This window comes from Arachis stenosperma, chromosome 10 (assembly GCF_014773155.1).
Source record: "Arachis stenosperma cultivar V10309 chromosome 10, arast.V10309.gnm1.PFL2, whole genome shotgun sequence".
Lineage (NCBI taxonomy): Eukaryota > Viridiplantae > Streptophyta > Magnoliopsida > Fabales > Fabaceae > Arachis > Arachis stenosperma.
In genome coordinates, this window is record NC_080386.1 from 107,205,372 (window position 1) to 107,218,480 (window position 13,109).

The 13,109-nt window shown below is 34.1% G+C and overlaps 1 protein-coding gene across 1 annotated transcript; it reads right to left on the bottom strand.

Moving 5' to 3' along the window:
• Window positions 1-7,376: 7,376 nt before the first annotated feature.
• LOC130957432 (uncharacterized) lies at window positions 7,377-11,385 on the bottom strand. Its single transcript, XM_057884288.1, has 7 exons — window positions 11,031-11,385; window positions 8,824-9,065; window positions 8,528-8,731; window positions 8,328-8,420; window positions 8,117-8,224; window positions 7,547-7,888; window positions 7,377-7,412 (listed from the first exon to the last, which is right to left on the bottom strand). Exons 1-7 carry the CDS (start codon window positions 11,383-11,385, stop codon window positions 7,377-7,379), a joined length of 1,380 nt encoding a protein of 459 aa, XP_057740271.1.
• Window positions 11,386-13,109: the final 1,724 nt, after the last annotated feature.

Consider the following 13,109-nt stretch of genomic DNA (forward strand, 5'->3'; position numbering starts at 1 on the left):
ATATGTTGTTGCATGACACCTCAAAAATATTAATAAGCGACTAAGATTAAGGAGCTGCTTTCAGTAATACCATGTAACGTAGAAAGACTTTAAAAAGTAGAAAACAACTCATCAAAATTGTAGGTTTACTGATATTACGGTTCATACAAAAATTGATTTGTTTTTGAAAAGTGATTCATTATTTGAATCGAATCGGGCTGGTTGATTTTCTTGTCATATTGCAAGTAATCGTTTCTATAAATAAACCCACTTTTCGGTAAAACTGTCACATGATAACTGTTAGTTATTGAACTTGTATTTTTAGTTCTTTTACGTAAGATAATTCTATTTATCTTCATGTGAATAGCCAAACAATAATGCACATTTAATTTTAAAATGAATTATAGTAGTTATTTATATAGAGATGTTTCATATAAAGATGAGAGTAAAGACCTTGGCTTCTAATCATTTTTTAAATTATAAGTCGATTTTTGTCCCAAAAAAAGAGGATATTTTGACTTTCAGTATTTTTATTGAATCTTTACAAATTATTAATAAATTTATTTTTAAAAAATTCTTTTACTAATAATAGTTAAATAAAAAAAGATTATTACAGAAAGTAATGTTGCAAAGAAGAAATAATAATTGCAGTATATAAATCTTTTAAAAAAATAGCATCACACAAAAAATTACAACATAAGAAAATGATAACATTAATAGTGTTAGTGTTGATAACGGTATATGAGATAATAATAATGATAAGGTATAATTGTATAGAGGTTTAAAGAGCTGATATAGTTGCTAAATAAAGAAAGGATCAGTTATGATTGGAGTAAAATCTCAACTTAATTTCTATCCATTTTTTGGAAGGATAAGCTGAACCTTGTCAAAAAAAAAGTACCACTTTGTTTTTATTTTCAGTAGTCGTGAGACATGGTGGTCTTTCTGTTATCTCTAGTATTAAAATTTGATGGAATCTATTTATGTGTCACTTAACGATGATGATGTGTCAATGGGTTATTTGTTAAGTACCAAATGCCTGAGTATCATTCATAGCTTTTCTACATGATTTATATGGTGACTAGTTGATTTTTTAAAAGATTTAAGTGATTTACACTCTATTAGATACTTCTTTAAATCGTTGTTGCATTACATTATTTATAGGTAGTATTTGGATGAAAAGACGTGGAAAACTGTTTAAAGAAGAAGCTCACTATCCCCTTCTGAAAAGGTAGCGCTAAATGCCACATCACTGACGCTTAGCGCCGGTCACACGAACTTTCCATTCTTCTCTGGATAGGCGGCGCTAAACGCCACATCACCAACGTTTAGCGCCGGGTCTTTGGAAAGTGTGTGTGGCCTTGCAAGATAGGTGGCACTAAACGCCACAACTCGGCGTTCAGCGCCGAGCCCCTGGATTTGTGTGCAATATTTTTTGGATAGGTGCGCTAAACGCCACATCACCCGCCTGGTCACTACGACCTCCTTTGTGAGGGGGCACCCCTTCTCCCGAAATTACAGGGCTATTTTGCCAAGTTCCTTAGAGAGAGTTGTCTCGCGTCCCTAGGTATTCTCTACCTACCCACCGGTGTCAGTTTCGGGTATAGGTACCCTTTTGTTGAAGGTCGTTTGAGCTTTTTCTTGGAGTATGGCATGGGTTACTTTAGTGTCGTAGCACCTGGTACTCGAACATTGGCTCGAGACATTTTCTCTACCCCTTCTTATCCTGAAAAAGCAAAGACCCATTTAGCGCCGGGAGTGAAACCTGGAGTGGTCCCCATGCACATCAACAATCATACGAAAGGCAATGGATTTGATTCTTTAATCAAATAAACAAATAGAAAAGATATGATTAGGGTTAGTTAGTTTTATTTTTTTTTTATCAATTAGGATTTGATATAAAATGAGAAAAAATTTGCCCTGCAAGCTCTTCTCTCTTCTCCGCTTTGACACGTTTTAGTTTTACACACTTTTACACTTTAAGATTTTCTCTGCACCATGAGTCATTAAACCTCCAATGTTAAGGTTAGGAGTTCTGTTTACTTTAATGGATTAATACTATTTGTTCTTCTACTCTTGAGTAATGGATTGATGATACGTGGTCAGGAGGACATTTTCGTCATCTTAGAGCTAAGGGATGGAATGATAATCTTGTCATATTCAAGGTTCTGAATTCTAGAAGAATTGTGTCATGCCAGTCTTGAACATCAAGAAGATCAAGAGTCCGTCTCAAAAATAGTGGTGCTAAAAGGGCAACAATTCATAAGGCCATTGGGCTATGACAAGACAACAAGAAGCTCAATAAAGCTTTTCAAATTCAATGGAAGGCATAATTTTTATTAATTTTCAAATTTTTAGTAATTTATTTTCAATTTATTTTGCTGTCAGAGTTTGTTAGAAGATTTGAATCACTTCTGATTTTTTTAGTAGTATTGTTAGGGATTTTAAATTTAGATCAAATCTGATATAATCTAATAAGATCAAATCTGATTTAAATTAGTTATCATATCTTTAGGATTTTAAAATTTAAATCAAATCTGATATAATCCAATAAGATCAAATTTGATTTAAATTAGTTATCTTATCTTTAGGAGATTTAAATTAAGTTATCTTATCTTATCTTTTAGTTAGTTTGTTAGGAGTCTATTTAAACACCTCTGGTGAGACCATTTGGGATAAATTTTGATGAATAAAAATTTTTTAGTGCTTTTTGCACGTTTTTTAGTGTGATTAAGTGAGGTGAGTGATTTGCTTCGCTTGTTGCATAGAGAAAATTGAGTGATTCAATTTTCATCCCTCTGATCTAGGTTGTCAAGAACAAGTTCTTTGAAGGTCTAGTAGGGAATCCTTTCTGCTGACCTAGGTTGCTAAGAATAGGTATCTTAGAGGTCTAGTAGGAAACCACATTTATCTATCCTATTAAATCCTTATCATCTGGTATCAGTTATAGATTATAGATAAATTCTTATTTATCTACACGTTATATGGGTCTTGTTTAATCTCTTTTTTTTCTCTTTAATTTTTGCAAATTCACAATAGAGTCCCAAAAAAAAAACCAAAAAAACAAAAAGACTTGCAAAAAAAAAAATGATTGCGTATTACGATAGTGATGATGAAGGAAGCTCATATGCGAAAAAGTGTTCTCAGTTTCAAATCCCTACATTCAAAGAGAGGAATGATCCTGAAGCGTATTTTAGATGGGAAAGGAAGGTAGAATCGATTTTTGCAAATTACATCCTTTCAGAGGAAAAGAAGGTTCAATTGGTACAAGCCAATTTTTCCGATGCTGCCTGTATATGGTGGACTGAATTAGGAAGATCTAGAAGACGGTACGGAAAGAGCCCAATTTACAGCTGGGAGAAGATGAAGAAAATCATGAGGAGCCAGTTTGTGCCATCATCATACCACATGAGGAATCCAGCTGTACCATCATCTTACCACAATGAATTTTTTGGAAGATTTTGTAAGTTGCAACAAGGTTCACAATCAGTGATGGAGTACCACAAGGAGTTTTTATATTTGATGGACAAGGCTAATATCAAAAGGAGTCCTGAGGTAAATTTTTGTTTGAATTACGTGAAGAACTTGCAGATAACGTCCAACATTACCGTTACGCAACCATGGAGGATTTGGTCAAATTGGCCATTGACTGGGAGCAGGTGCAATAAATGATAGATCCCCATAAGAAGAGGATTTCTTCTACACCTATCTTTTATTCTTCTTCAAAGTCAGAGATGGAAGAATCTGTTGAGTATGCTGTAGATGGTGATGTATTCTTGGAAGATTCAAACGTGCAGAATTTCTCAACTGAGTCCTTGGGATGTGAGCAATTTGAAAAATATGAGAGAAAAGAAATTGAAAAAGAGAGTGAGTACTTGAGTGAAAAGAATCCATGTTTATTTGAAAGTGAGAGTTTTGAGAGAAAAGATGAGAATATTGAGCGAGAGGAGTCAATGAGCGAAAAAGAAACTGAAAGCAGTAAACACACTTGTGAGAGAGATCTAGAAAATTCTAGCTTAGACAAGAGTGCATTAGTATCATTGAATTCCACAGAGTCCTTAGTTTCTCATACATCTAATCATAAAATTTCTAGTGCTTTTATATCAACTCTTCCAAGCTTTGTAGATTCACTGGTCAATTATGGAGGCATTAATATGGATGAAAGGGAAGAAAGACAAATTGTACAATTTGGACAAGATGGTAAAAAGATGGTTGGAAAGATTGAACTTGCACACATGAGGGACATAGCTACAATTCAGTGGATAGAGAAGAGCCATCAAACAATGGTATTTGAACCCGAAGATTGAGTTTGGATTCCTTGGAAGGACGAAGAGCATCTCATTCAAGATTCGAGAACGAATCTTTTTGAAGAGGGAGAGAATGATACGTGGTCAGGAGGACATTTTCGTCATCTTAGAGCTAAGGGATGGAATGATAATCTTGTCATATTCAAGGATCGGAATTCTAAAAGAATTATGTCATGCCAATCTTGGACATCAAGAAGACCAAGAGTCCGTCTCAAAAATAGTGGTTCTGAAAGAGCAACAATTCATAAGGCCCGTTGGGCTTTGACAAGACAACAAGAAGCCCAATAAAGCTTTTCAAATTCAATGGGAGGCATAATTTTTATTAATTTTTGAAATTTTAGTAATTTATTTTAAATTTGTTTTGCTGTCAGAGTTTGTTAGAAGATTTGAATTACTTCTAATTTTCTTAGTAGTATTGTTAGGGATTTTAAATTTAGATCAAATCTGATCTAATCTAATAAGATCAAATCTGATTTAAATTAGTTATCATATCTTTAGGATTTTAAAATTTAAATCAAATCTGATCTAATCCAATAAGATCAAATCTGATTTAAATTTGTTATCTTATCTTTAGGAGATTTAAATTAAGTTATCTTATCTTATCTTTTAGTTAGTTTGTTAGTAGCCTATTTAAACACCTCTGGTGAGACCATTTAGGATAATTTTTGATGAATAAAATTTCTTTAGTGCTTTATGCACATTTTTTTAGTGTGATTAGGTGAGGTGAGTGATTTGCTTCGCTTGTTGCATGGAGAAAATTGAGTGATTTAATTTTCATCCCTCTGATCTAGGTTGTCAAGGACAAGTTCTTTAAAGGTCTAGTAGGAAATCCTTTCTAGTGACCTAGGTTGCTAAGAACAAGTATCTTAGATGTCTAGTAGGAAACCCCATTTATCTATCCTTTTAAATCCTTATCAATTAATTTCTGTTTAAGATTTGGTTTCGTTCTTCATCCTACGGATTGAGTATATTGGAAAATAACTCTAATCTACATTGAATTTCTTTGAATCTTGGAAAAGTTAAATACTTGGAATCAAATCTTGAAACCCCTTTTCTCACAATTCTTCAATTCTCTCGATTTAATGTGATATGCAACATATAATCGAATTATTTCTTGGTTCTTAGGGATTGTGTAGCTTATAAATCAGAATTTGAACCTAATCTTTTAACACAATTGATTGATCAAGAAATTGACAGTTGGTTGGGTTAGAAAAGATTGAATTGTCAAGGAATTGAAATTCATTCACCTAAGGTTTGTCTTGAACTAAATCTTTGTATGATCAAGGTAGTTGACAATGATTGTTAATTCGAAAACTTAAACATCTCCAAAGTCTTATCTCTCTTCTCATATTATTCTCTCACACGTTTATTATTTGTATCCTGCAATTCACTGTCTTCTGTACTATTTGATATTCAAAACTCTTACTTTTCACTTGTAACACCCTAACTACCAAAGCTCACGCTTCCGGCTGCGCAACTCTGATAGCTCGGACATTACGACGACACTTATACTATTTAATACTAAAAATATGAGCCTGTTTAAAACTTTAAACTGCAATACCGCTCCCAAGAATACTTTCATTCGACAACGTACATCCATAGATACCATATAACTTACAAAAACTCATAAAGGATACATCCATATAGATACATATATTTATAAATAATATCACAAGCAGTATCCAATACAATTCCTATCCTTCTTATAGAATATCTCAAGATAAAGGCGATGGTACAATAAATAATAATCTAAAGCAATACAGAACATCTCAACAACAATTAAATAAACTCTTCGTGAATTCTGTGCCCACATCCTGAAAGGGAAAAAATGTAGGGGGTGAGAACATCATCCTCGAAAGGGTTCTCAGTAGAGGGTTTTTGGGAATTACTGTAATAGGATACGTGAAGATAAATCGTACCAGTGATTAATAACCGTCTTATGCCTCTTTTCAAAAACATCAGTTTACAATAAAAGTAAGGTCGAAAATCTTTTCTAAAAGAGGAACCGTTTAGTTCTCAAAAACATCAAAAGCCTTTCAAAAGGTTTATCTATACTGAACCAAAATAGCCACTACAACAAATAAGGCTTTTCGCAACGGTCAAAAACTGTTGCCGTAGACTGAAAAACCGTTCCCTAAACTTTAGGCAACGCTTTGGCAACGGTTTTTGACCTGTGGTATATGCGGCCGTTGCCAATGCTCAAAGGCAACGGTTTTTGACCTAAGGCAACGATAACCAAAAAACCGTTGCCAAAGTTACTGGTATAGGCAACGGTTTTGAACACAAATTTTAAACAACGGTTTCAAACCGTTACTCGGAAAGCAACGGTTTTAGACCGTTCTCTATCTTGATACAACGGTTTAAAATCGTACCTGGATTGGCAACGGTTTTAAACTGTTGTAGTTTTGTTATCCACAATAGCAACGGTTTTAAAGCATTACCGTTGGTGTCGTTTTTTGGTAACGGTTTTTGTACTGTTGCCAATTTATAGTTGTCTAAGACAACGGTTTAAAACCGTTACCAGCTGGTTTTATGGCAACGGTTTTGAAACCATTGCCATTATATAGTCATCTAAGACAACGGTTTAAAAGCGTTACCATTAGTTTTTTTGGCAACAGTTTTAAAATATTGCCATTTTATAGTAATGTAAGACAAACGGTTTTAAAGCGTTACCGTTGTTGTTATTTTTTGGCAACGGTTTTAACACTGTTGTCCTTTTTAACTTTTGACAACGGTTTTTTGTAATATATAATTCTTTATTTACAATAGTAGTTTTTTCGTGAATGAAATTAATTTCATTTTTTTAATTATTTATAGTCAATAAATAATCTAAACTATTTAAATAAAGTCACAAAAAAAAATAATTGAACATTTTTCATCAAATTTGACTTACAAAGATTGTTGTAAGATCCACAATCACATTCAAGATACCACAATACTATCATGACAACCTCAACTATATCATCTAATGTTGCAAAAAATATAACAAAGAAGAGTTAAAATAGCTAAGTAGCAAATAGATTTATCATCATGTCCGATCCACAAGTTCATGACTTTTACTCTGTAACATTTGCTCTTAAAAATTTGACCTTAACCAAGTTCGATTTCCCCTTCAACATAGTTTTCCTGTAAAAAAAGAAAAAAAATCAAATATAAAACTACACATCTTTAATACTAATAATGTCTACTAAAAATGTTTGAGAGAGAGAGGAGAAACATATATATCATAACAATATAGAAACTTTAACAATAAATAATACCTCCTCATGCGCATCATTGTTCGGATTGCCTAAAGTGCTTCCTAGTTGAGCAGCTAACATCTCAAGGTCCACTCCTGAACTTTTTTGTTGCAACATCATCTTAACAAGTGATTTTAGTTCATCTACTTCTTTTTGCATCACATCAACTTTACCCTCTAATGATGCTTTCTCAACTGCATGTTGCTGCTTAAGGGTGGCAATTTCTTCATTTTTCTTCAACAAAGTTGGTGTGGTAACTCTTCCGTGACATCGCACTCTCCCTGCCTTCTCTTTGCCAAATATGGATTGAAAAGCTCTAATTGCTGATTCTTTAGACTTTTTATTCTCAGCTTGCAGATGTGCCTATATTAATGTGAAGAAAAAATAATAATAACAAAAAAGAGTAACTACACACTTGGACTCAAAACATATATCATTTGACAACATCAAATCAAATAATAGCAATTAAGAATAGTATCAGCATTGTTTTAACTCAACTGCAAGCATAAAGATAACCACAAATGATGGACAAATTACCAAGACACAAGAAATCCATAACCTATTTTAATCAAATTAACTCCCAATACTTACAATAACATCCAAAGTGTCTTCATCCAATGATTTTCCCTTTGTGCTTTGGCGAGTCTCAACAAACATTTCTGCTTGAGTAGGTGGTTCATTATTTTCCTTAGAAGCAGCCTATAAGTCCAGTTCAACAAGCATTTATATAGAGTTAAAAATAATGCACGTATTCTTGCACCCCACATACACATACAAATGCACAAAGAATAAAAATTTGTACCAATCTTGCACGTATTCTTGCAAAATTTATTGGTCCCTTTCGATGGCTAAATTTCTGTTGTGCCCTATTTTTCTTATTCTGCGCAGACATTTTCTACATAGCAAGAGACAAGTATTATCAAAAAATTATCATATTTCACTCATAAATTCATATAACTCATAATTGCATAAACAGACTACAATAAGTTGCACATGTCTTACCTTAACTTTCTCAGTTCTCCAATAAGCAATCAACTTGCGAAAATGACTCTCAGGTATGCTTTTAGGACGATTTTTCAGCATTTCGTTAACACATTTGTATGGCAGAAAATGATTTTGCTTGATTGTGGTCTTATACCGTCTCCAGTTGTCATTGATACGAGCAAGGACTATCCTCTTTCCTTCAGTTGGAATAATGAACTTAGCCTATAAAACACAAAAATTGTTTGCTAGTAAGAATAAAATACATGTGTACATTTCCAAAAAGTTTCTAAAAGAAACAATAATAATATTCTCACTTTAACATATTCCCAAATGGCTTCTTTATCTTTAATCCCCTTCCAATTTGTGTAAATTAATGGACAAAAATCTGAATTCCTTGCCACTGTGCCCAAAAATTTGCTCAAGTTATTTACAGCTTCATCAGTAGGACCAATTGCCTCTCCTTCATTATCTAGAGTAATTTCTTCTCTATCCTCCATCTGTCTTGCATGAATCTTCAAGCATTGTGTAGGACCTCGTGTTTTCTTCACTGTTGTCTCTATACAAAGAGCTCAGAATAAGGCCATCAGCATCATTGCTCAATCAAAACAAGGCATGAAATCAGCCATTAACAAGGATAAAGCAGCACTAAATAGCAAAATCAACCCATATGAACGCACTAAAACCAAATCAGCACTTATAAAATAGCTCAGAATAAGGCCATTATCATCATCATTGCTCAATAAAAACAAGGCAAGAAATCTGCCATTAACAAGGATAAAGCAGCACTAAACAGTAAAATCAACCCATATGAACTCACTAAAACAAAATTAGCACTAATAAAATAGCTCAGAATAAGGCCATCATCATCATCATTGCTCAATAAAAACAAGGCAAGAAATCTACCATTAACAAGGATAAAGCAGCACTAAACAGCAAAATCAACCCATATGAACTCACTAAAACCAAATCAGCACTTATAAAATAGCTCAGAATAAGGCCATTATCATCATCATTGCTCAATAAAAACAAGGCAAGAAATCTGCCATTAACAAGGATAAAGCAGCACTAAACAGTAAAATCAACCCAGATGAACTCACTAAAACCAAATTAGCACTAATAAAATAGCTCAGAATAAGGCCATTATCATCATCATTGCTCAATAAAAACAAGGCAAGAAATCTGCCATTAACAAGGATAAAGCAGCACTAAACAGCAAAATCAACCCATATGAACTCACTAAAACCAAATCAGCACTTATAAAATAGCTCAGAATAAGGCCATCATCATCATCATTGCTCAATAAAAACAAGGCATGAAATCTGCCATTAATAAGGATAAAGCAGCACTAAACAGTAAAATCAACCCATATGAACTCACTAAAACAAAATTAGCACTAATAAAATAGCTCAGAATAAGGCCATTATCATCATCATTGCTCAATAAAAACAAGGCAAGAAATCTGCCATTAACAAGGATAAAGCAGCACTAAACAGTAAAATCAACCCATATGAACTCACTAAAACAAAATTAGCACTAATAAAATAGCTCAGAATAAGACCATTATCATCATCATTGCTCAATAAAAACAAGGCAAGAAATCTGCCATTAACAAGGATAAAGTAGCACTAAACAGTAAAATCAACCCATATGAACTCACTAAAACAAAATTAGCACTAATAAAATAGCTCAGAATAAGGCCATTATCATCATCATTGCTCAATAAAAACAAGGCAAGAAATCTGCCATTAACAAGGATAAAGCAGCACTAAACAGCAAAATCAACCCATATGAACTCACTAAAACCAAATTAGCACTTATAAAATAGCTCAGAGTAAGGCCATCATCATCATCATTGCTCAATCAAAACAAGGCATGAAATCAGCCATTAACAAGGATAAAGCAGCACTAAACAGTAAAATCAACCCATATGAACTCAGTAAAACAAAATTAGCACTAATAAAATAGCTCAGAATAAGGCCATTATCATCATCATTGCTCAATAAAAACAAGGCAAGAAATCTGCCATTAACAAGGATAAAGCAGCACTAAACAGCAAAATCAACCCATATGAACTCACTAAAACCAAATCAGCACTAATAAACCGGCTCAGAATAAGGCCATCAGCATCATTGCTCAATCAAAACAAGGCATGAGATCAGCCATTAACAGGGATAAAGCAGCACTAAACAGCTGGGATCAACCCATATGAACTCGCTAAAACCAAAGCAGCATTAATAAACCGGCTCAGAATAAGGCCATCAGCATCATTGCTCAATCAAAATAAGGCATGAAATCAGCCATTAACAAGGATAAAGCAGCTCATAAAACCATTCATAAAAGGCATCAGCAGCAACCAAAAAGTTCAACCTAAATCCACTACAATTCAGATAAAACTTCCTAACCACCTATAATCCACTAAGCATGCATAACTAAACTGACTAATTTAACAAAAACTGAACAAACTAACTAAACTAAGAAAAAGTAAACAGGAAAAAAAATTGAGAACCTGCAAAAAGTTTACCTTTCAAAGTATTGTCTATGTTCTCAGCCTCAGTTGGATTAATATAATCCTTGTCCTGCTCCTCTATAATATCTCCTTCATTCTCATCCAATTGCTCTTCATCATCAGGTTCATTGTTAAGTTGAAGAAAAGTATCAATCGGCATTGAAGCAAATTGACGTGTTTTTCCCTTCTTAGTTGGCCTTTCTTGCAAACTGCCACACTCTTCAATATCATCTTCATTTGTGGTCTCTTTTCTCTTCAAATCTTGAGTCATTCTAGAATCTACTTCGTTAGTAATCTTGTGAGCCACAGCAGTAGATTTAGAAGGAAGTTCTTTTTCTTGTCTACATGTTGATCCTTGTGAGTGAGTCATACTTGCAAACTACCAAAGCTCACGCTTCCGGCTGTGCAACTCTGATAGCTCGGACATTACGACGACACTTATACTATTTAATACTAAAAATATGAGCCTGTTTAAAACTTTAAACCGCAATACCGCTCCCAAGAATACTTTCATTCGACAACGTACATCCATAGATACCATATAACTTACAAAAACTCATAAAGGATACATCCATATAGATACATATATTTATAAATAATATCACAAGCAGTATCCAATACAATTCCTATCCTTCTTACAGAATATCTCAAGATAAAGGCGAGGGTACAATAAATAATAATCTAAAGCAATACAGAACATCTGAACAACAATTAAATAAACTCTTCGTGAATTCTGTGCCCACATCCGGAAAGAGAAAAAATGTAGGGGGGTGAGAACATCATCCTCGAAAGGGTTCTCAGTAGAGGGTTTTTGGGAATTACTGTAATAGGATACGTGAAGATAAATCGTACCAGTGATTAATAACCGTCTTATGCCTCTTTTCAAAAACATCAGTTTACAATAAAAGTAAGGTCGAAAATCTTTTCTAAAAGAGGAACCGTTCAGTTCTCAAAAACATCAAAAGCCTTTCAAAAGGTTTATCTATACTGAACCAAAATAGCCTTTCATATTTTTCCAAACCAGAAACACAAAACCGAAACCAACCGTCGGTCCATCTCAATCCAACCACGGCCCTAGGCCCAAGCAATCCAACCATCAATCAAATCACCACATTCCAACAGAGTCCCAGTTGCAAACACAGATAAGGAGTTCAAGCACAAACAAACAGTTACAGCAAGTAGAACAATTAGCAGTTAATCACAAAGGCAAACCATGTACAATATGCACACCCAAACAATGTCACATAGATGCATATGATGCATGCCTGTCCTAGTGGCTGATGATATCATCTGTCGGTTATCAAGCCAACCCGATGTGTCTGGTAGTTAACCCGGGCACAGTCTCTCTGTTGCGCATTAATATCATTAGAGGGTATCTGCGCCCTGTCGCCATTAGAGGGTATCTGCGCCCTGTCGCCATTAGAGGGGATCGGTGCCCTGTCACCCTTACAACCAGAGAGAAAACACAAGCATACTCGCTTACAACTTTCATCTCATCCATTTGGCTTAAATTCACAAATCATTCAATTGCATACATGCATTTATATTCAATCATGGATCACCATCCATCTCAGCCATCCGGCTCATGGTTCAATCCAGAACCAACCAATTTATCAATAAATACAGTCATTCGGCTTAAATTCATAATTCATAGCCAGCCATACGGCTTATAACTCATTCGGCAATCAGCCATAAATCAATATCACACACAGCCATTCCGGCTCACGGTTCAATCTAGAACCAGCCAATATTCATAATCATACATAGCCATTCTGGCCCATAACAAAAACAGTACTTCCATCATTCAATATCATCAAATTCATAAAACTGGCATTTAAGCCATAACTCACTTTTCTCAAGCCATTTCACTTTGAAATCAAATTTTAACTCTTTTTAGCCTTGGCTTTAAAGATCTCATTTCTCAAATCATCTCAGGCTCATAAGCCAAATTTACTCAAAGTGAGTTCTCTTTTTAAAACAAAGTCACTCTCGGCATTCTCTTTCCAAAACTTCCAAAACCATGGAAAGTTAAAGATTTATTTCAAAGTATTCAAAATCACCCCTCCAACAATGGGATTTTATAACAAAAGTTTC